The sequence below is a fragment of the Lepidochelys olivacea genome, assembly GCF_965140295.1.
Source record: "Lepidochelys olivacea isolate rLepOli2 genome assembly, chromosome: 3".
Taxonomy (NCBI): Eukaryota; Metazoa; Chordata; order Testudines; family Cheloniidae; genus Lepidochelys; species Lepidochelys olivacea.
This window is the reverse complement of record NC_140413.1, coordinates 208,088,430-208,111,097: the sequence shown is the minus strand read 5'-3', so window position 1 is coordinate 208,111,097 and position 22,668 is coordinate 208,088,430. Positions and strand designations below refer to the sequence as shown.

Sequence of the window (22,668 nt, the reverse complement as noted above, 5' to 3'; positions counted from 1 at the left end):
GGATGGGATAGCTCCACTGGCTTCAAAGGATCCATGCCCACTGAGACCAGCTGAAAGGTCGGCTCGTGATCTTGGTATTGTTCTTCTATTATAATAGCCTAGGAAACAGTCCATTCATATGAAGCACGAGATCCAAGTTGCTTTCCTAGATCTTAATGGTAAATCCTCTTGTAGGAGCCGATGGCAACCGTGGGCAAACCCTGGAATTCCGTCCCCAGGGAGTGGGGCTCTACCGCGATGCCGACTGTGTTCGTGCTCTGCCGCGGGCGATGGGGTGGGTCTGCGAAGGCAGCATAGCCCGCACCCCATGCTGCTCCTCTGCCAGTGGTTATGGCAGAAATGGGGGGCAGCCAACGGGAGCCCACCTGTCGCATGAGCCGATGACCGGCTACACTCCCCAGGCATCAGCATTATGGGTCAGATCCTTAGTTGGAGTAAACTGTGGTGCCCCCCCGTTGAAGTCAAAGGGTGACGCCTTCGCCATGTAAAAGGGCTGGAGTGGTGTAAAGGGCCCCGTATCCATGTGGAGAAGGATTTCACCGGTGCAGACACTGCAGAGGAGAGACATGTCATGCTCCGGCCTAGGGGGTGTGCTGCGGCTGGGAGAGATGGGACTGATGCATGTAGCACCGAATGGGATTCCAGACAGTGCTGCACCTGGGGAGACTGCTGTGTCTTAGACAGGCCTTCAGGGCTCTCCTAGCTACGCCAGGGGCTGGTCCAGCCCCCGGAATAGCCCTGGATTAGGACCGCACGAAGGTGGCATAAAGCCACCTTGACCCCCCACTACTCCCTGGCTGCGAGTGCTGGGCAGCACCTCTGAGTGGCACCGCACAGAATCTCAGCCACTGCGTCTAATGAGTCCGGGGAAATGACTGACCCGCTGTTTATCCCCATGTTGTGATCATAAATGAAGATGGTAAGAAGCATTGATCGCTGCAGGGTCCCCCCTAGGCATTTCTCCCCAGGTTGCTACATGGCTGTTTATCATTCAGTGTATTACAGCCGGTCAACAATTTTCACGCAAAAAGTATGTTTTGTCAAAACGGGGCCTTTTCTCCCCAAAAGAGACTAAAAACTGCAGCAGTCGTGGCACAGGCAAACCGCCCGTGACCAGAGAACGAACCTAGGCTCTTGGACAGGCAACTGGCCTGCTATCCCGAATGTGCTATCCTGCTGGGAATCAATTACACCTCCGGCTGCAGGGTAAACGTACCCTAAGAGACTTGCCCAAGGTGATGCAGGAAACCTGTGGCAGAGCGCATAATTCACCTCAGGTCTAACCACCGCGTCATCCTTCCTTTCAAAGGCATTGAGGCACCGAAGTCCTATTGATGTCAATGGGAGTTAGGTGCCTAAATACCTTTGAGGATCTAAATGTTAGGGCTTCAACGGGTGTTGGATCAGATCTTTATAGAGTCCACCTCCCTTCCTCCCTCAGCCCCCAAAAGTCACGCGAGCAATATATCCAGACAGGCAGCAGGACACAGCTGGCATGTCTTTACTTTGAATATTCATGTAACTCAGGCACCTCCAATGGTTCTGGTGCCTTATTTTACCTGGTGGTGTCAGCACTTCATTCAGTTCACTGCTGCTCTGGGACTGCCAATAATTACGGAGGGGAAGAACGTTATAGCAGTGCCTGGAACAGTGACTACAGTGAAAGTAGTGATACCGGCTGGTATTTATGCTGTTTGTGGTCACTTAAGAAAAGGGCCCATGTGAACTGGAAATTTACTTTAAATCCAGAATAAATCATAAAAATACAGTGTCTTAGAAGCAGCATCACTTAAGGATTTCCAAGGGGAAGCAGGCTTAGTCTGAATGATTTTGCTTTTGCCCCTCCTTCAGCAACAATACGTACACACATAGAACCAGATCCTCAACCCTGTTCATTCTGCTATGTGCTTCATGATCCACCGAAGCTTCACCTCCCTGTTTTTCACTGAAATTTAAAATGTCAATGAAAGTGTCTATTGAAATTCCAAACTCCAAAATAGTTTGACCCGTTCGAGCCCCTTGTGACTTAGCTGACCAGTCACACCACTTAGCTTTCGCAGGCACACTGGTGAACAGTTTTCAAGCACTATTGTTTGTGCAAAACATCTGTTGTGCAATGCTGAATACGCAGCAAATTGGCAAAAAGTGGAATCGGTTTGTGGACAATTCCTCAGTCGGAAAAAGGGCTAAATTTGTTAACATTGTGAATTGTTTGCTCAACGCAAGTTGTGCTGCATAATTAATTGGCTATTTCGGAGCACATAGCAATTTTCACATGCAAGTGACAACATATGTGTTTTTTACATGATCATACTTCCACGTATGTGCATTTGGTTAAAAAAAGCATAGCTGTAAAAATGTTATTTTTTCCCTCCCTTGTGCATGATGTTAAATGGAATTGAAAGTGTGGCTCTCTAAACAGTGACTCCATAAAAATGCTACAATGGCGTTTCATGCTGATTGTCTCTCCGTGACTTTTAGCCCAAAGTTGCTCTAGTTTACACAGGAAAAAAAACGGGTTTTGTAATCCCCATAAATTCAATTTGGACTCTAAACCTCTCCTCCTTGTACCTCATCCAGTCCAACCCTACCTTTTGCCACGCTGTTGTTTTCACATTATGGCCCACAAAGATACCGGTACAACCCCACTGCGGGCCCAACTTGACCTGCAGATTCTTCATTACTGGCACTGAAGCATGAAAGGCGGTGGGGGGAGAAAGGGGGAAGAGAACTGGGTAGTCTTCTATATCCCATGCCGAGTATGCAGATCTCTGGCAGTTAGCAAGCCAGCTTTGTCTTGTGAGCAGCGCCTATTGGATATGGCATCACTGAGAAACAACAAACATGAAATTGCCCCATTTGGACTGTCACTTTTCAGAGCAGAACCACCTTTTAAGGGATTTGGGGAGGTTTCCTCCTGCACGGCTGATTAATCAGTGACATTGCCCTTGGCTCTGTCTTCCTTCCAGGCCCCAATCCTGCAGCTAACTTTGTGGGAGGCAAGCACACTTCTGCCCTCAGATCTAGTCAGGGACATTATCGGAGCCTTAGTTAGCTGCGAAGGAATGAAAGTTGCCCCACGCCTTGAAGATAACTGCTGGCAGTGCTGGCTCCCTGTTGTTCCTGGCAAGGATTTTCAAACAGCAGCTGTTTTAGAAACCACACTCCACAATGTCATCCATATTTTAAGACCGGGGATGAAATCCTGGTCCCATTGGAGTGAATGGTATAGAACACCTATTGACTTCAGTGGGGCCAGGATCCCCTCCCACTCCCCTGCCTCGAATACACACAAGGCCTAGGACATGGTCAGACATGACTCTGGAAGTTTCCTGTGTGAATATCCAGCTGGAGTAGCTATTTCCAATTAAGCTGATTGATCTTTACATTAACACTGAGTCTTCAGCTCGTCTGGGAGACACCATCTTCTACATAAGAAAACATACATTGCTGGGCATCCACTACAAAGCACCTCAGCTAGAGAGAGGGGCGTGAAGACAAAGAAGTGCTAGGCCCATCTTTAGGCCTTCTTTGTGTAGCTTCCCTGGAGGGGTGGTAGTGGGGAGTGAGTGCAGGGATATAGCTACCTATAGGTCTAATCTGCCTCCCAATACTGAGGAGCTTGGAAGGCTGGGGCATCTAGTGGATGGGGTATTTGTGGGAGTCATCTCAGGCCCCATATGTAAATCTGTGGTAGAGATCATCCTCGAATTGAGGGAGTGTCGATCAATCATAACACCTCCTGGCGCCCGCAGTTGTGTCAGTCCCCCACCCTTTCTAACTCAAGTCAGGCTCATGAGAACCATCATACAAATCTTTCATGTGAGTGGGAAATTCGTGATAATGCTAAAAGAGTGTGGCCCGTGTTCTCTGTGGCTATTGCAGGGGCATCCCAGGTGAGGTGGCAACCAGCAGGAAAGCCACATGTATTAAGGAGATTAACTCTCCTTGCGCTCTTGATAAAGTATTTAAATTACAAAATTTTTGCGTATGCCAGACTCTTGATTTCTTGGCCTCGTTAAAGCCTCAGAAAATATTTTCACGAATTATGAAGCCCCATTAAGTGTTGAATCTAATTAGGAGCGACTTGGCTGTGGAGTTCTTCAAATAGTTAAGTAAATATTATACAATCTAATTGTAGTAATTCCTTTATGGTGCCACTGTCAGGAACCTTACTTATTGCCAGGGTAATTCCACAGATATGGGAAAAATTCTACCCACCGCAAAGTGTCACGTATTGCAATAGTTTCCGGTTTGAATCGATGAGAGCTGTAAGTGGCCAGGTAAAGTTATTTTCTGACATACCTCTTGGAAATAAGCATGTATTTCAGGAATTGCACAAACATTTCTTTGAAAAACAGTCCTGAAATATGGAGTCATCTATCAGAAATGAAGATCACAGTTGTGATTAAGGCACGGGACTGTGAATTCGGAGAACTGGTTCAGGTGTCTCTCTGCCACAAACTTTCTATATGGCTTTGGTCAAGGCATTGAATCTCTCTCTCCCTCAGTTCCTTATCTGTGCAGTGTGGATAATACTTTCTTCATCGTTCTTGCCTATTTATAGGAGAAGCTCTTTGGGACAGGGACTGTCTTTTACTATGGGTATGTACAGGGCCTTGCACCATAGGGCCTTTTCACTAGGGGCCTTTTAGTGTGATTGTAATGTGAATAGTGTGTCATAAAAATAACAATAACATTACTGATTGTGGCAGGGTTATACAGCATCCAAAATAACTCCATTTCAGCTTTCTGGGCCAAATCCTGCCCTGATTTGCAGGCTATGCAGCGCCATTGTAGCAAAATCTCTGTGTTGTAGCAACATAATCTACAGAGATGTACAAACCAGTCTGCATTTCCCAGGAAACCAGCACCACTGGGTTTTTGCCAGCCAACATCAAAACGACCAGCTTTTCTATACCTACAAACGTCGGGTATCTTTCAGCTCTGATAGGATAGCAATGGGAACCTTCTACCTTTGGAAATTGGGGCTCAGCACCCTAATATATATATATGTATTTAAACTAGTACAACTTTGAATATAAACAAGGGCTAAGATTCTTGCCCTTGCTCCAGTCCCTGCATGCTGGGTAATAGGCCGGAGTGACATACAGGGGCTCTGAAAGTGCAGGATCTGGCTGGGGCAGAAATCTTCTGGAGCAGGCACTGAGGAAGACAGTGGCAGGCTGTCTCCTGAGGACCACCTTGCAAGCCCTGGAATAGGGCATGACAGGGGCAGGGCTTGTGTCTGTCTGTCTATCTAAAGTTATGTGTACATGCAGGGCTTAAATTCAGGTGGAGCTGTCCAGAGCTCTTTCCACCCTTTTTGGAGTTTTTATAGCATGTTGTGTGTGTGTGGGGAGGTGCATGTGGGGGGCTCTGGGAAATACTCTATGGGAATTTAAGCCCTGTGTATATATAAAACTAGTGAAGCAGGGTGCTGTTATATGAGCGAATAGCTGCCATTGTTAATCAGAAAAAGAAAAGGAGGACTTGTGGCACCTTAGAGACTAACCAATTTATTTGAGCATGAGCTTTCGTGAGCTACAGCTCACTTCATCAGATGCATACTGTGGAAAGTACAGAAGATCTTTTTATACACACAAAGCATGAAAAAATGGGTGTTTACCACTACAAAAGGTTTTCTCTCCCCCCACCCCACTCTCCTGCTGGTAATAGCTTATCTAAAGTGACCACTCTCCTTATAATGTGTATGATAATCAAGGTGGGCCATTTCCAGCACAAATCCAGGGTTTAACAAGAACGTCTTGGGGGGGGGGCGGGTAGGAAAAAACAAGGGGAAACAGGCTACCTTGCATAATGACTTAGCCACTCCCAGTCTCTATTCAAGCCTAAGTTAATTGTATCCAATTTGCAAATGAATTCCAATTCAATAGTCTCTCGCTGGAGTCTGGTTTTGAAGTTTTTTTGTTGTAATATCGCAACCTTCATGTCTGTGATTGCGTGACCAGAGAGATTGAAGTGTTCTCCTACTGGTTTATGAATGTTATAATTCTTGACATCTGATTTGTGTCCATTTATTCTTTTACGTAGAGACTATCCAGTTTGACCAATGTACATGGCAGAGGGGCATTGCTGGCACATGATGGCATATATCACATTGGTGGATGTGCAGGTGAACGAGCCTCTGATAGTGTGGCTGATGTTATTAGGCCCTGTGATGGTGACCCCTGAATAGATATGTGGGCACAGTTGGCAACGGGCTTTGTTGCAAGGATAGGTTCCTGGGTTAGTGGTTCTGTTGTGTGGTATGTGGTTGCTGGTGAGTATTTACTTCAGGTCGGGGGGCTGTCTGTAGGCAAGGACTGGCCTGTCTCCCAAGATTTGTGAGAGTGATGGGTCGTCCTTCAGGATAGGTTGTAGATCCTTAATAATGTGTTGGAGGGGTTTTAGTTGGGGGCTGAAGATGACGGCTAGTGGCGTTCTGTTATTTTCTTTGTTAGGCCTGTCCTGACACTCCAGCTTGATTACTTCCTCAAATCCCCAGATAATGTAATAATATTATGGATGAATCGACTTATCAGATGAACGTCTCAATTGATCCTGACAATGACGATTACAACACTGTACAAGAATACAATGATGCCTTCCTCATCTACTTGTTTAATGATGTTTCTGTTGTCCTCATTCCCTGCTTCCTTTCATGATTAAAATACCATAATACTTACTGGCAAATAATTTATTTCTATTGCTATGATGAGGAAATTAACTACTTTGTATGTTATGAAGAAAAAGGCAAGAAAAAGGTTTGTTTCCCCTCTAAAATAAACCTAAATGAACCCAATGTATTAGGCTTGGCAACTGGACAAGTCCGATCACCAGTTTATTTAGTGATGGGCATAACATTTTGGATAATGTGACGGATGCCTGAGCCCTACGTCAACCATTAAAGAAAATCTTTTGTAGCATTTGAAAACACGATATTAACTAAAAATGTAATTTTTTATAACAATATTGGTTTACATTCATGCCTTGGGTTATAAAACAAAGAAAACAAACAAACAAACAAAGCCACTCAATGAATCAAAATTAACAAACAAAACCCACCTTTCCTGGGTAGACACAGTTTAGAGGGTTAACTTTGGAGTGCCCCGGTGCAATCCAAGATGTGTGTGTCTCTGTCTCTTACACACACACACACACAGAGGAGCCCAATATGGCTATTGCTGGGTGGTATGAAGTGTGTAATGCTAACAAGTTTTCAGTGTTGCCAGCTAAGAGAAAATATGAAGATTTTTTAGAATAGCACAGGGTTTTAAAATGTCATTACTACAACTGGATTTCTCGTTACAGGAAAGATGGGTGCTCCTATAATGACTTATAATGCAAATAAAAATGAAAATTAAATTTAAATTAAATATTAGTTAAAAATTAAAGAGGAGAAATCGTTTCTCAGCAACCAACCAAATGCATTTAAATAAAGCAATGTCAAGTTGTGTATACACTGCTACAATATTTCACTTTTATTGTTGTAAGATGTGTGTAATAAAGGGTCTTCCAATGCCAGAATAGATGACACTTTTTTAAACCGATGTTAATTTTAACAGGTTTCTTTAAGCTGCCACTATAAATGCTGCTCTTGTAGAATAAATTATAAGGAGGTGGAAGCTGTACAAAGGAATATGCTTCTCAAAGAAGCAGAAACACCCTTTGCTGCCAGAAGGAGCATCTGAAGAATTTATGCTGGTTCAAGAAGAGGTTTGTTTTTCAGTTCCCGGGATTTCTTTGCTCTTTCCTCCAAAGGACAATTTTTCTCCCCTTCAAGTCTGAAAAAAATCAGACTTCATATGCGCTAGATTCTCCCATTCTTACATTGCATAGTATCTTACTGCTTGAGTAGCCATACCAAAATCAGTGAGTAAGGTATTATTCAGTGAGAGTTAGCATTGAAGAACCTGGCCCTACAAAACCAAGGGCCGTATTTTCAGCACATTCAACCCAGCCTCCATTTTAATGTACCCACTTTTATGCATTCAAACCACTGTGCTCCCAAATGTGGCATGCATAGCCTGCATTTACAAACTCACACAGAGGTGAGAAATGCCGTTTCTACATATAGAGAGAGATAGCTATGTCATGCTCATTGCTGTAGTATCTGGGCGCCTTAGTGCCTGACGGATGCATACGGACAACTCTTTGTGTGTGCAAAGTGGGAAAGGCTTAATTATGCGTATGCTCGCAGAACCAGTTGCAAGTGCAATGGTGAACACAAGATAACAGAAACAGTGGTGAAAGTGTGACCTCAAATTTCCAAGGTAGGGGGTGAGCAGGTCCTAAATCTTTCCCAATCCCAACTCATGCAGCCAGTGTCTAGCCTCTGTCTGGCATATACAATAGCTGTTCAGCCCTTAAACTGGGATCTCCTTTAGTTAGGGTGAAATCCAATTACATAAAGAAATCTAGGTTTGATTAATAGCGATTTTTTGTGACCTGAAATGTTATCCATCTTACTCATTAGTGAGTCACCTCCCCTGCAAGCCAGCGATGTTTCCTCTCTTTCAATAGTAAACAGACATAATAAGAAACAAAGTCTACCTCCCATTCTGCCCTTTCAGTGCTTGTGACTGGGTTCTGTAAAGTGCCTGGGGATGACATGAGACATTGTAGATTAGGCCCCGATCCTGAAAAGATTTAAACGTGCTTAACTTTATGCACTGTGGGGGATGACAAGAGACACTGTAGATTTAGGCCCCAATCCTGCAAAGACTTAAGACTTTACAGAATCAAGGCCTAAATCTACATCTCGTCATCTCTGTTTGTTTTGCCTGCCTTCCTGACTTTGCTGGGAGTACACGTCCTGTACTCATCGTGATGGAGAAATAAAAAGGAATTTAATTCCAGATCCTCAAAGGTATTTAAGTGCCTAATTCCCATTGGAACCTGTCATGAGGTAGGCCTTAGCTCCAAACCACTCTTGGTGAGGAGGACAGTGTAACTGTGTCCAGAAGTCAATTTGTCTCTCCAGCACATCAAAGTCATCAAGAAGTTTTATCATTTAACTAATCTCCCTATCTAGGCCCTGATTCCATGAGCAAAAGTTTAACTTTATCCTCTGACACCCTGCTTCAAAAAAGCCTCCCAATTCAGGACAGCCAGTAAACACATGCTTAAGTAGGCTGCCGAATTAGGGGGCCCAACATTCTTATATGGCCCCATCTCCAAGCTGAAAAACTGATGGCATAGTATGGCCCAAAGTATTTTTAAAATAACTGATTTCAGCCCTTTCTTTACTTCTCTAAGTTAAATTAGGGTCCATTGTTTAAGGCACAAAATTGTCTATTTGTAATGATTGGCCTATTTTATTTCAGATGTTTCTAACTATGTTTTGGAACAGCTTCCTGTTTGTCCTTCTTTGCATTCAGAGAGTATGTAAAACAGTAGCACTTTAGCTCTGCCTTGTATTGTTACAGTGATTCAACCCTCCCTGGTACGGGTGAGGTTATACTTGTATAAAGATGCTTTATGTCAGTACAGCTGTTCCCACATGGTAAGGGAAATAAGCCACACTGGTATGTTACCTTTATACAGTAACTCCTCGCTTAACATTGTAGTTCTGTTCCTGAAAAATGCCACTTTAAGCGAAACGATGTTAAGCAAATCCAATTTCCCCATAAGAATTAATGTAAATGGGGGGAGGGGTTAGGTTCCAGGGAAATTTTTTTCACCAGACAAAAGACTATATTATATATATATATACAGAGGTGCTGGGGCTCAGGCCTGGCAAGCCCTGGCACAAATTAAGTCCTGGACTGGTGGAAGAAAGAAGAATTACAAATATAAGGGCTAACATTCTAAAAACAGGAAGCAAAATCCTTTTGCCAAATTCAATCCATTTTTTCGTAAGGCTGCATCATTCCCACTCTCCCCAAAGGTAAAAAAAAGAAGATCCCAACTAATGTTTCTCAGCCATTTTAATTGAACAATAGATACAGAAATAATTAGTCGGGTAGTGATTTTTCACAATCATAGTATGTTTTTGAAGGAGGGAATGCTATCTACACTATAATTAAGTGGCTGGAGTGGTGTGACCACTGGCAGTCATGACCAATATTGTCTCACTGTTTCATTTTACTCCCTCATCTATCTGACCATCTGTTGTCTCTTGTCTTATACTTAATTGTGAACTCTTTGTGGCAGGGGCTGTCTTTTTGTTCTGTGTCTGTACAGCGCCTAGCACAGTGGGGGCCTGGTCCATGACTACAGTACAAAATATGAAATAAATTAATAACAATTCACCCCCTGCTGTGGGGCAGCACAGACCTAGTGCTACTAACATCTCACTTCAGCCCCCAAAATGAGGCTTACATGAGATCTCAGGGAACATCTACACAGCAAAAAAAAGGCCTGTGGAAGTGAGTCTTGGAGCCCAGCTCACGAGACTTGGGCTCCTGGGGCTCCTGCTGTGGAGTTAAAAATAGCCATCTGGTCATTTGGGCTTGAGCTAAGGCCATCAAAGGGGAACCGTCTCAGAGCCCAGGCTGAGCCCAAGCCCAAATGTCTCCAGCACCATCTCTGCAATCCTGAGTCAGTTGGCTAGGGCTCTGAGCTCTGCCCTGGGTTTGGTTTTTTGGTTTTGCTGTGTAGATGTATCTGAAGCAGTGCCTAGACCTTCTCCTGCGGTTCTTCACCACTGTGAATTTCACCCTGCGTCCATTAGAACCAGGAAGAGCTCAATACGGATTTCTTCGTAATTTAAATTTGCCTTGTATCTTACTCACATTTCAAACAGTGATCAAGGGGAGGGGAGAATCCCTCGTGGAGATATAATACCATGGAAACACTTTTAGCTAGGATTTTTTTTAAAAAAGCTTTAATGTCTATTATGTTACGGCATCTGTCAACCTGGTGGGGTCAAGGGATTGCCAAATGAGGGCTGGATCCAACGCCTATTAAAGTCAATGGACAGACTCCCTCTGACTTTGGTCAGTGGTGCATCAGGCCCTGAGAAACGAAGGGCTTGTCTACAGGGCGCTGGCAGAGCGTGCCAGAGGGGTGATTTGTAAAGTGCTCCAACGTGTTGCCCACTAACTGCCCCGTGTAGCCCTTGCTGGTACACTCTCACTTGTCTACGCTAATGTGAACTAAGTCCCTTTTAGAGCACACCAGCCAGGTCTACAAAGGGGTGCCTAGAATGAAGCACGTTGGTGGGCTTTACAAAACACACCCTGCTGATGCTCTTTGCTGGCAGCGTGTAGACAAGCCCTAAGCTGCCTTTCATGAGACTGGTACGTCAAGTTTCCTGCTACAATATGAAATAAATGCCAATCACTTGTGCTGTCAGCCAGTGGAAAGGCTCCCAACTGAGTATGGGCTTCCGATCAGGCCCTTATTTTTCCATTTTTTCCTCCACATGATAGGAAGCTCTGGTTCAGGACAAGTTCAAGCTTTGACTGTCAAAAGGAAATAATTTCCTCCTACCCTTTGGCATTTGAGGTTTTCCCAAAGCAAGAAACACAAACCTTATTTCAAATGTTTATTGATAACAACAAAACCATAATAGGATTAATCAGTCTCTGGATACCATTGATAGGATGGGTGTGATGGGTTCTTTTACTTCCCAAATGACCCCCCAGGGCTGCATTCATGGAAAGCAGGTGATGTGAATCTCTGGGTCACTGTATGCAGAAAGTGGAAAGAAAACAGAGATTAACACCTCCACTGTTCCCTGGGGGGTGGGGGGCTGGGAGGACAAGCTTCCTTGAGGAGAAAAGGGGCCTTGGTTTGAAATTTCCTGGTACAATTGTTTTCCTTCTGACACTTCTGGTAGCTCCTTTCCCTTGATTGGGATAATGCAGTGTTTTAACTTTAGCATGCATTTAGGGGGCCCAGCGGCTTACAGACACCTGCAGGCTAATGAGTTCTCACTCTTTTAAAGTAGAGAGAGAGAGCTACCAGGGCAAACTGTGCCATTGCTCTCTTAAGCAGAACTCCTCATTGAAATTAATGGGATGTCATACTTAAAATGTGACAGACCCTTGGAATTTGCTACGTCCATATTTCATTGCATTGAGGATGTTGACAGAGAGTAAGCTCTTTGGAGTAGGGGCTGTCTTTTTGTTCTCTGTTTGTCCAGCGCCTAGCACAATGGGGCTCTGGTCCAGGACTGAGGTTCCTAGACACTTCTGAAACAGTACAGTTACTACCAAATATCCATGTAGTAACAGGCAATGGAAAAGCACCAGCTGCTGATCTGTCAACCTGCTAGGACTGAAAGATCCAGCGTATGTGCTCGAAAAAGCACCACAGTGTAGGATATAAAAGGTTCTGACTCTCATGTCTTACTCAGCAGCTTTCCCAGATCAGTTTATAAAGGTTTAGGACCCAATTTTCAAATGCCCTGTTACATTCTCTGGCAGTGGGGTCTTCAACTGGTGGAAATGCAATTTACGCCTATTTTAAGGTGCAAATTACACTTTTACATTGGCAAATTCATGTAACAGGGCCTTAGTGTAAATGCAAGGAGGAGTCCTTGTGGCACCTTAGAGACTAACAAATGTATTTGGTCATAAGCTTTCATGGGTTAGAACCCATTTCATCAGTCGCATGGCGCACCAGAACCTTGGGATCCCGGGAATTCGCTGTTGACCTCTGGAGAGCACGTCACATTTCAGAGACATCTGCACCGTACAAGCCAACAATGCAAAACGTGAAATCAGAGCATGTCTGCTTAAACATTGAATTCTGATGGCTTGAATGCAGGAGCAGCAATGGGGACTTCTTCCATAGTTGGGAAATGCCCCAAAATTAGAATATTCGGGGCAAAAATCTTAGCCTCAGTAAAAGATACTCTGCATGCCTTTGGGACCCCACTGGGTCTTCCAGTCTGGGGTGTGTGTGTGTGCACAATAAAAATCTTATAAGTGTCAACTTCCTGCTAATTTGAATGGAAAAAAATGAACCTAGTAAAATACAATGGATTGGGAGAGGTTGCGGGCATGTCTACACCACAGCAGCTTCAGCAGCACCTTTGTTGCTGTGCCGTTGTAGCACGGCCATGTAGACGTGTCCTACAAAAGCAGAAGGCTTTTCCCATCTCTGTAGTTAATGGACCTCCCTGAGAGGTGGCCGCATGGTCAAGGGAAGACTTAGCCGCATCTACACCCGGGGGAGGGGAGGGGAGGGGGGTGAAATTTTTCACAGCCCTAAGTGACGTAGTTAGGCTGATCTAACTTTTGGGTGCAGGCCAGAACCAGGATAAATTGAGGCTCTGAGATGGCAAAGCCTTACATATGTGTTTAACTTTATGCACTGTGAGGAGTCCCTCTGAGATCAAGAGCAAGTCCTACGGTGCGTTTAGCACACGTGTAGGTGTGTGCTGGGAGATCTTACTGGTGCTAGAAAATTCTCTTTGAGGACTTGCCCCGACTGCTGTTGAATTCAGTGGGAACTATTGTGCCACTGGAACCAGCTAGAACAAGACTGCACAATAATTCCTCAGTGTATTGTTGCCATTTTTTTCATACAGGGCGGCAAAACCCACACTCCCACCGGAACCATACCAAAAAAGATCTAACCTGTATGTACTGATTTAACTTAACTACAAACAGTAAGCTAAAGATATATGATCTTTTGACTTTGGATTGATCACCCTCAATTACTTATATGCAACATCCTCTTAATTAATTTTACTTAATTCTCCCTATATTTTTCCTTCTAAACAATTTTTTTTTCTGTTGTATTGTACGCTGTTAAACGGGGGAAGGGGAAGGAAACACTTAAGTGCATGTCTTATGAAATGTTCTAATGTGGTGTATTAGAGGAACAAAAAAAAAGGTCGATCCATCCAGAAAACAAGACACTTATTTGCCCCAAATTTGTCACTTATGTGAAGAGCCCATGACTCACATCTCACTAGGCTTCAGTTCCCCATCTGTAAAATGGGGATAATATTCCTTCCTGTCTTCCATCTTTTGCTGCTGTGGGCCCCACACGCCCCTTCCTCCTCCAGGCCTGTCCCAGGCATGCCCCCTACACCAAAGCTTGCAAGAGTGTCCTCAGAAGGTGGCTTTGCACCTGTCTTCCTCAAAACCCATGCTGGAGGAATCCATCCTAGCCAGAACAGGTGGCTTTTAGGGACCCTTGATGCTGTTCCAGCCCCTTTAAAGGGAGTGACTTAGACTTAAAGGGCTAGAATTAACCATTCTGATCATTTACTGTGCACCTCCTGCACAACCCAAGACTCTAGAATTTTACCCAGTGATTTCATCAAGTCAAATAACTTGTGGCTGACAAAGTGTTCAGAAGATAAGAGAAATCTAACCAGAACAGGCATGTTTAAAATGTACAATTGCGTTGTTTTCATGTGCCAATTAACCTATTTAAGATTATTCATTATAATTAGCTGTCTTGTAGGGACATGGCTGCTGTTTAATATAAAGGATTCTTTAAAAGTTTAGTCTTAATGAGATGGAAAATGCTAATACTTGAAGTGCCCTTCACCTGAGGATCTCAAAGCACTTGACAAGCATCTGATTGCACTCCAGGGATCATGCAGCAAACCATTGTTTAACAGCTAAGAAGGTGGCCGTTCTGCACCCTAAAATTAAGGATGACACATGCAGGCATTTCTCTTCGGGCCTAATCCAAAACCCAGTGAAATCACTGGGAGTCTTTCTGTTTACTGCAATGGGTTTGGCTCAGGCCCCCAGTCAGGTTCAACATGGAACTCCGACAGGGGGCGCTCTACCACTATTTTTCAATCTCTGAAAGGACGCTTGCAAGACGGTCTGTTTCCATCAAGCAAGATACAGGAGAAGCATCAGTCTATCCATTTTTGTTTAAATAGTGTTAATCACATCCCGGTTCTCCACACTTATTCCCCGAAGGTCTCATCTGGCCTCACTCACCAGAGGACACAGTAGCTTGGCTTTTGTATTGTTATCTTTTAGTTGAAAAATATCTATAGACTTTTAAAAAGCCAGAAGAAACGCATCTAATTTTGCAGAACAAAAATTTACATTAATATTTTTATGATCAGAATATCCATTTTCTCGCTTGAATCAGAGGGGTGGCTGATATTTTTTTCTGACGCCTTTTAAAATTTAATTTACTGTGTGGCTTGTTTAGCAAAGTCTATCCCCCTGTTTATATGAATCGTTTGATGAGTACCTGCGATTAAATGAAAACCCCCTCGGGCATTCTTTATTAGCATGTTATATAATTACTAACCTTCATTGTTAGAGCTAGAAGTGTTTGTCTTATTTGGGGGGGAAAGGGCCATACTTCCCCATTCATTTTGAAGGTGATAGATAGATAGATAGATAGATAGATAGATAGATAGATAGATAGATAGATAGATAGATAGATAGAGGGGGTGTATGAGGATAGATAGATAGAGAAAGTTGTACATGAAAAAAATGGATGCACTGGCGTAGTCCCCTGTTTCGTATGGCAGAATTTCGTCAGCCAAGACTCGAGTCACTTTCTCTCTTGACAATGATAACTGCGGCATTCTGGTGGAGGAGAGCTGTCTGCGGGGTATTAGCAACGAAATAGTCAAGATGCATTCCACACTTCACAGAGCCGCTGTTTTCTATGGCATGAGAAAGACCCGTTCAATCCCTGATGAACCAACACTGTTAAATAAACTTGACTTCGTTTAATATCTCAAGCAGCTAAGGTTCCCTCTAGAATACATGCATATTGCAACATTTGCTCGGATACTGACGCAGGAACAGCAAGCAGGTCGCTGTGTGGCTTTTGTAAATAATGGGTGCTTATTTCTATCTATCTATCTATCTATCTATCTATCTATCCCCCCCCACACTCCATCCATCCATCTATCCACCCCTAGACACATCTATCTATCTATCTATCCCCCCCACACTCCATCCATCCATCTATCCACCCCTAGACACATCTATCTATCTATCTATCTATCTATCTATCTATCTATCTATCTATCTATCTATCTATCTATCTATCTATCTATCTATCTATCTATCTATCCCCCCCACACTCCATCCATCCATCTATCCACCCCTAGACACATCTAATCTATCTATCTATCTATCTATCTATCTATCATTAGATTTGAAATGAACACACAATCAGCAGCCGTAGCGGGAGAGACTGGCAGAATTGGTACAGAGCAGATTACAGAGCATCCCCTGTCCTTTTGACTCTGTTGTGTGCTGGCCAGGAGTGTAGATAGTTCCGAGGTCGAAGTCTTGGGATTTTCTGTCTAGTTTCCTGATGTCTTAGGAGGGGTGTGGGGTTGTTTTTTTTTTGAAATTCTGACCTGGCTGCTAGTGTCTCAGTTTGAGCGGCACGGGGTGGGGTTACAGGCTGCTCGGGGGCTGTGGTAGAAAACCCCAGGTCCTTACCAGCGATTCCCTGGTTTATTTCGGCCGGCTACTCTCACCTTCCCCCTTGTTTGTTTTAGTTACGAAATGTTGTAGGCGTCCCGGCTGTGGCTGGGTAACCTTGGGACTGGCTGTTCTCTCACAGACAAATGGGTGATCCCGAGTCCTTTAGCGCCTTGCTAAAAAAAAAAAAAAAAAAAATATCCAGGAAGCCCGGGGCATGGCTTGGACACCGAGGTAAATGCCGCGTAACAGCCCAGCGCCTCCCGTGACTTCGCTCCGGCTCCCACTCGCAACCAGGGCGCTCCGCGGGGACCGGCGCCGGGCGGGGTAAAGGTGTGTACCCAGCTCCTTCTAGCCGGGGCAGGGCTTTGCAAATGTGCTGCCGAGCCGCCCCGGCCAGCACCGAGAGCCCCGGAGAAACGAATCCGGACTCGGCAAACCCGCCCGGAGCCCGGCGGGCGGCAAACCAGTGCCCCCCAGCCCCGCGGCACCCAAGCAGGGGGAGGCCCCGCTGCCTCCCCAGCTGCAGTCACAAGCGCAGGGACCCCCGTCCTGCAGTGCCCCCCCCCCCCGCCTGGCTGCCAGGCCGCTCGCCAGATGACAAGACACCGGCCAATAAAGACGGGTCCAGCTGCCGCCCCCGCTCCTTCTCTGGCTCGCTCTCCCTGGGTCGGGATTTGTCCCCCTCCGCCCGCCGCGCAGCTCGGGGCAGGTGTGTGCGAGAGGGGGGCCAAGGCTCCCGCCTAGGTGGGAGCTGATTATTCAGATAGGCTGCCCGGGGTCTGGGGATTGGAGGCTGGCGGGGGCGCCCGGCGCGATCTCACTCAGCCCCCAACGTCACGGGAGCACTTGTCCTCCGCCTCCCCCCTTTTCCCACCGCGCCTCTGGGCTGCAAAGAAGAAGAAAAAAAAAAAGACAAAAAAAAAAAAAAGAAAAACAACAAACCCACCCAAGCAGCAGCAGGAGCAAGGCGGGCGGGGGCGGGGGCGGGGGCTGGGGGGGGGGAGAAAAAACCAGCCACCCCAGCCCTGCAGCAGCCACTTCGCCCCCTCCCCCTCCACCCGGCTCAGGCAGAGAGGGAGCGAGACGCAGAGGGGAGGGAGGGCTGGGGGGTGGGTGGTTTTTTTTTTTTTTTTTTTTTTTTGGGGTTGTTCTCTCTCCTGTCGTCGGTTGTTGTGGCTGTTAAATTTTAAACGGCCATGCACTCTGCTTCCAGTATGCTCGGAGCCGTGAAAATGGAAGGCCACGAGCACTCGGAGTGGAGCGGCTACTACGCGGAGCCCGAGGTAGGGACCACTTCTTCCTCCGGCGTGCGTGGGTGTGAGTGAGTGTGTGTCCCGGGCCCCCCCCCCGCCCGCCCTGCCCATCCCACACCCCCTTCCCGTCCCCCGGCCGCCTCCCGGGCTCCCCTCCTCGGGCGAAAACAGGGCGCGGGGTGGGCACGACGCCGTGTTAGCCTTGAGATAATATTAACTCGGTGATCAAATATTGACTCGCGGCGCCTCCAAATCCTCTGCCCTGGGCAGACAAAGTTGTGTTTGGCATGGGGCTGCCTGGGGGGGGGGAGAAAACGGGGGGGGAGCGGGCACGGGAGAAGGGGGGAAACGTTTAGGGCTGGAAATGTGGGTTTGGAGGCGGGGGGGAGCGGGGAGAGCGACTCGCGGGGCGGCGGGGAGTCCCTTCTGCGCCGTCCCGGGTGGGGCCCCCCGCGCGTGTTCCCTTCCCACGTCGTTCGCCATGCAGGACCCGCGCCCCCCCTCCAGAGCGCAGGGTGTTTTTTTGCTGATCGATGGGTCTGGCGGCCAGCGGGGTTTGTAACCACTGAACACACACACACGCAGCCCGGGGCAGTCGCATCCCCCCCACCGGGTCCCTCGCCCCAGGTCCCAACCGGGGCGACCGCTGCCCCTTCGCGGCGCTCTTGGGTGGGAGCAGCCCCCTTCCCCTGCCAGCTGAGTGTTGCTTTTTCGGACCCGGCTCAACCAGCGACCCGGCAGAGAGCAGCTCGCCCCGGCAGCCGCGTCCTACGCACCCCCGGGCGCTGCGGGGTGGCTTGCGGGGCGCCCCGGGGCGCTGCGGGGTGGCTTGCGGGGCGCCCCCGGGGCGCTGCGGGGTGGCTTGCGGGGCGCCCCCGCGCCCGCAGCCCCCTTGCTAGAGCAGCCTAGGGGTGGCAGGCACTGCATGGCAGCCGACGTTAATCACCCCCCCCTTCTCCCCTCCGCTCTCCCCCCTTCTCCTTGCAGAGCTATTCCTCCGTGAGCAGCATAAACGCGGGCCTGGGCATGAACAGCTACATGGGCATGTCGGCCATGAGCAGCGGCCCGGCCAACATGAGCGGGGCCGGCTCCATGAACATGTCCTACGCCAGCACCGGGATGAGCCCGTCCTTGGCCGGCATGTCCCCCGGCCCGGGGGCCATGGCCGGCATGGGCAGCGGCATGGGGGCCCACCTGAGCCCCAGCCTGAGCCCCATGGGCGCCCAGGCCGGCTCCATAAACGCCCTGGCCCCCTACCCCAACATGAACTCCATGAGCCCCATGTACGGCCAAGGCAACCTCAACCGCTCGCGGGACCCCAAGACCTACCGGCGGAGCTACACCCACGCCAAGCCCCCCTACTCCTACATCTCGCTCATCACCATGGCCATCCAGCAGTCGCCCAACAAGATGCTGACGCTGAGCGAGATCTACCAGTGGATCATGGACCTGTTCCCCTTCTACCGGCAGAACCAGCAGCGCTGGCAAAATTCCATCCGCCACTCGCTCTCCTTCAACGACTGCTTCCTCAAGGTGCCCCGCTCCCCGGACAAGCCCGGCAAGGGCTCCTTCTGGACCCTGCACCCGGACTCGGGCAACATGTTCGAGAACGGCTGCTACCTGCGCCGCCAGAAGCGCTTCAAGTGCGAGAAGAGCAAGGAAGGGGGGGGAGGAGGAGGAGGAGGAGGGGGGGGGAAGAAGCAGCCCCCCCAGCAGCCCCCCCAGCCGCCCCAACCCGGGGAAGGAGGCTCCTCCGACGGCTCGGCGGGTGGGCCCGAGTCCCCCCACCCCGGCGCCTCGCCCTGCCGCGAGCACAAGCGGGCCCTGGCCGAGCTCAAAGGGACCCCCCCGCAGCAGGCCCCTTCGCCGGCCCAGCACCTGCTCGCCCCCCACCACCTGGCCCACGAGGCCCACCTCAAGCCCGAGCACCACTACGCCTTCAACCACCCCTTCTCCATCAACAACCTGATGTCCTCCTCCGAGCAGCCGCCGCCCCCCCACCACCATCACCCCCACCATCACCCCCACCACCACAAAATGGACCTCAAGGCCTACGAACAGGTGATGCATTACTCCGGCTACGGCTCCCCCATGCCCGGCAGCCTGGCCATGGGCCCGGTCACGAACAAAAGTGGCTTAGAAGCCTCCCCGCTGGCCGGAGACACCTCTTATTACCAAGGTGTGTATTCCCGGCCCATCATGAACTCTTCCTAAAGCTCCCCTGCCAAGCCCAGCCGGCCCCGGGGGCTGGAGGCTGGAGCACGCTGGTGATGTCCTTGGCTCAAGCTGTTGTGTTTATTTGTGTTCCGAGCCTCCCAACCCCATCCTCAAAGGACACATTTCCACCCACCCAGCCTGATCCAAAGTCCAATGGGCTGTGGGATCAGGCCCCGGGATTGCCCCGGCCTCTTTAAACACCGATTTCAGTCGGGGATATTTGGTTTCTTTGGTCGGTTTGTTGGGGGGTGGGGGGGGGGGTTGATTTTATGGGCAGCGAGGATGGGGTAACCTTTTTGTCGCAGGGAGTTATAAATATATCTATTTTTTTCTGTGCGTGTGTGTGAAAGTGACGGAAAACTTATTCAGTGTGAAACAATGCTAGTTTTGAAACCGAGGACCAAAAGTCTTGTCACGTTGTAAAAAGAGAGAGGAAAAAAAAATCACAAAAAAAGGAGAGAAAAAAAAAGAAAATTTCACAAAAAGCAAAAAAAAAAAAAAAAAAAAAAAGAAGACGACAGGGTAGATTGTTGTAATTGATACAAACGTTTGATGTTACCGGGAGAGTAAACTACTTGGATCTGATTAATTTATCGTTTCTGTATGCTTTATTTATGGCTTATAAATGTGAATTCTGGGCCCAAAGAGCCAGAGTTTCACGCAAATATATTAAAGTGTTACTGGAGTTTTTTTCCCCCTGAATCTTTTTCTTCGGATTTTCCGATTTTTTTCCCCCACTGGAGGGAGAGGGCGGGGGGGAAACACTGACAGGGAAAATGGAGAACAAATTGGTTCCATGTATTCAATAATTTAAAAAGATATCTACGTAGTCCTGTATCTCTGTGTGTATTTATTCTCTCTGTACAGTTTACCTTCATGTAGAGTGGGAAAATACATATGGACTAGAATGTAAGATAAAGTATGTTATAATAGATACACATAGGAAAAATATAAGCTCTATCTCTACACTTACATCCACGAAAAGAGTATATCTATACTACACATCAAGTAAAAGATATATATATATATAAATACGTATATATTATATAAAATACACACATGAGAGAAGTATACTGCTTGTACCGTAGCCCTATGTGCATCTTGGATATTTTTTTCATGATTAACTGAAAAGTTTTCCAGGCTACACGGATTTGTCCCGAGTTGTAGTCACTCCAAGTCTAACCAAAAGGAACATTTGATATTACCCGTGCTCCGATTTCGCTCTTCAAACAAGCCAGCAAGAAAACACAAAAGGCGTCATTCCTAATAAACCCGCATTTGCCTTGGGCTCCTTCCAACCGTTATAGATCACGTTAGTCTTATAAATCAGGAATTTACAGATGATTACTGAAAGCCACCCCTTTCCTCATTTCCCCTCGACACAACCCTCCCCCCAGCTAGTTACTGAGACGGTTCAAAGACCCGGAATTCCATCTGAAAGGCAGGAGCCGTGTAAAACACACCGGGTCGGTCTCTATGGCGCCAGGTGACACGCTGCAGACTGTCCTTGATGTCATGAACTTTGGAGTTTGCAGAAACCTTGAAAGGGATCAATTGAGCTAAGGGCGGCCGGGAGCTACCTTAATTCCTTGAGTTGCCCGAATAGCCGGGCGCACAACGGCTCTAAGAAGCTAGAAGGGCGGCTGGAGGAAGGTGGATGAGCCTAAATTCTGGGCAAGATGCGATTTAGGGGACTAGTACCTGACCCAAATACAATCAACTTCTTCGCCTTGACTGAGCGCCAGCAGCCCAAAGTTCGGAGTGACCCTGAACACTGTCCCCTTCCTGGAACAGGCCTGGCCGTGTACACACAATGTTACAATCCCGCCCTCGGTTTACTCACTGGGGGCCACTTTGGGGAGAAAAGGGAGGGTCTGTGCGCCCTAGAATGGGAAATTTTTTCACACCCATCGGTATAAACGCAGGGATCGCACCCACCTTCCCCCCCCCCCGAGAAATCACTGGGAATTTTACCCGTGACTTCGATATCTGCAGGACTGGGCCCGAATTTGTTGGGACAAGATACTTTCCCTTTATCACGCTAAAACTGAAGAAGACCCTGCATGTGCCGCTAACATATATTCCACATATGGAGCCATTAAGGTGAAAAAAAAAGGGGGGGGGGTAGGGCGGAGGTATAAGCTGTACTAAACGTTGTAAAGCTGCTTTCAGCCTATTACAGACATTTGAATAGGGTTTCATTCTTCCTGTTAATTGTGCATAGAGAGAACTGTCAGGAATAATGAAAATGTTAATATGGATGGATCATAATGAAACCAGTTTGATAGCTACATAGCCACGCGCTGCAATTAACAGTAGCCCTGCATGTGTGAACTGGATCATTTCCAACCTTTAATCCCTGTACCAACCGATGGAGATAGTGAAACAATTTAATATGTGAAAATATATTCACTATAATGATGCCTCACGCGTTTAAGTAGTGAAAATACAGTGGCTTTCATGTATGGCATATTTTTTGGGGGGGAAATTGTCCCCAAACATCTGTTGTGTACCTGTCCGGCAGTCTATATGTTTCTTCACAGATTTCAGCTATTAGAGGGGAAATAACGTTCAAATAGGGTAGATTTGCATTTTTCATAACCAGAAATATCCATGTACACATGAAAGGTTTGCCAAATCATATGACAGGTTTTCGAGGAAAGTAATCGACGTTGCATTGAAAAAACTCCACTGTCTAATTGTTGATTTGTTACATATCAATAGATGGATAGATCCGTGGATCTGATTAGGATATAATTAGTGTTTGTGTGAGTACTGTTATGTCTGTGTCTAGACACGCATCACTACAGGTCCGTAGAAAGAATGACATTGTGTAGGGAGCAAATCACATTGTGTAGGGAATAAAT

At 47.2% G+C, this 22,668-nt stretch overlaps 1 protein-coding gene across 2 annotated transcripts; it reads left to right on the top strand.

The window, feature by feature from the left end:
* Positions 1-16,520: 16,520 nt before the first annotated feature.
* On the top strand, positions 16,521-20,041 carry FOXA2 (forkhead box A2). Of its 2 annotated transcripts, XM_084624691.1 has the most exons (3): positions 16,521-16,661; positions 17,545-17,614; positions 18,572-20,041. In XM_084624691.1, exons 2-3 carry the CDS (start codon positions 17,546-17,548, stop codon positions 19,796-19,798), a joined length of 1,296 nt encoding a protein of 431 aa, XP_084480817.1. In that variant the 5' UTR covers positions 16,521-16,661; position 17,545; the 3' UTR covers positions 19,799-20,041. The 2 variants fall into 2 exon arrangements, with proteins under 2 accessions (XP_084480817.1, XP_084480816.1); XM_084624690.1 differs by lacking the exon at positions 16,521-16,661 and having other exon boundaries at positions 17,479-17,614.
* Positions 20,042-22,668: the final 2,627 nt, after the last annotated feature.

Excerpts from the sequence above, each read along its gene's own strand:
- FOXA2 (XM_084624690.1), top strand. The coding sequence starts at position 17,528 with ATGCACTCTGCTTCCAGTATGCTCGGAGCCGTGAAAATGGAAGGCCAC. Across the intron at positions 17,615-18,571 it reads GCTACTACGCGGAGCCCGAG|AGCTATTCCTCCGTGAGCAG; the intron begins GTAGGGACCACT and ends TTCTCCTTGCAG.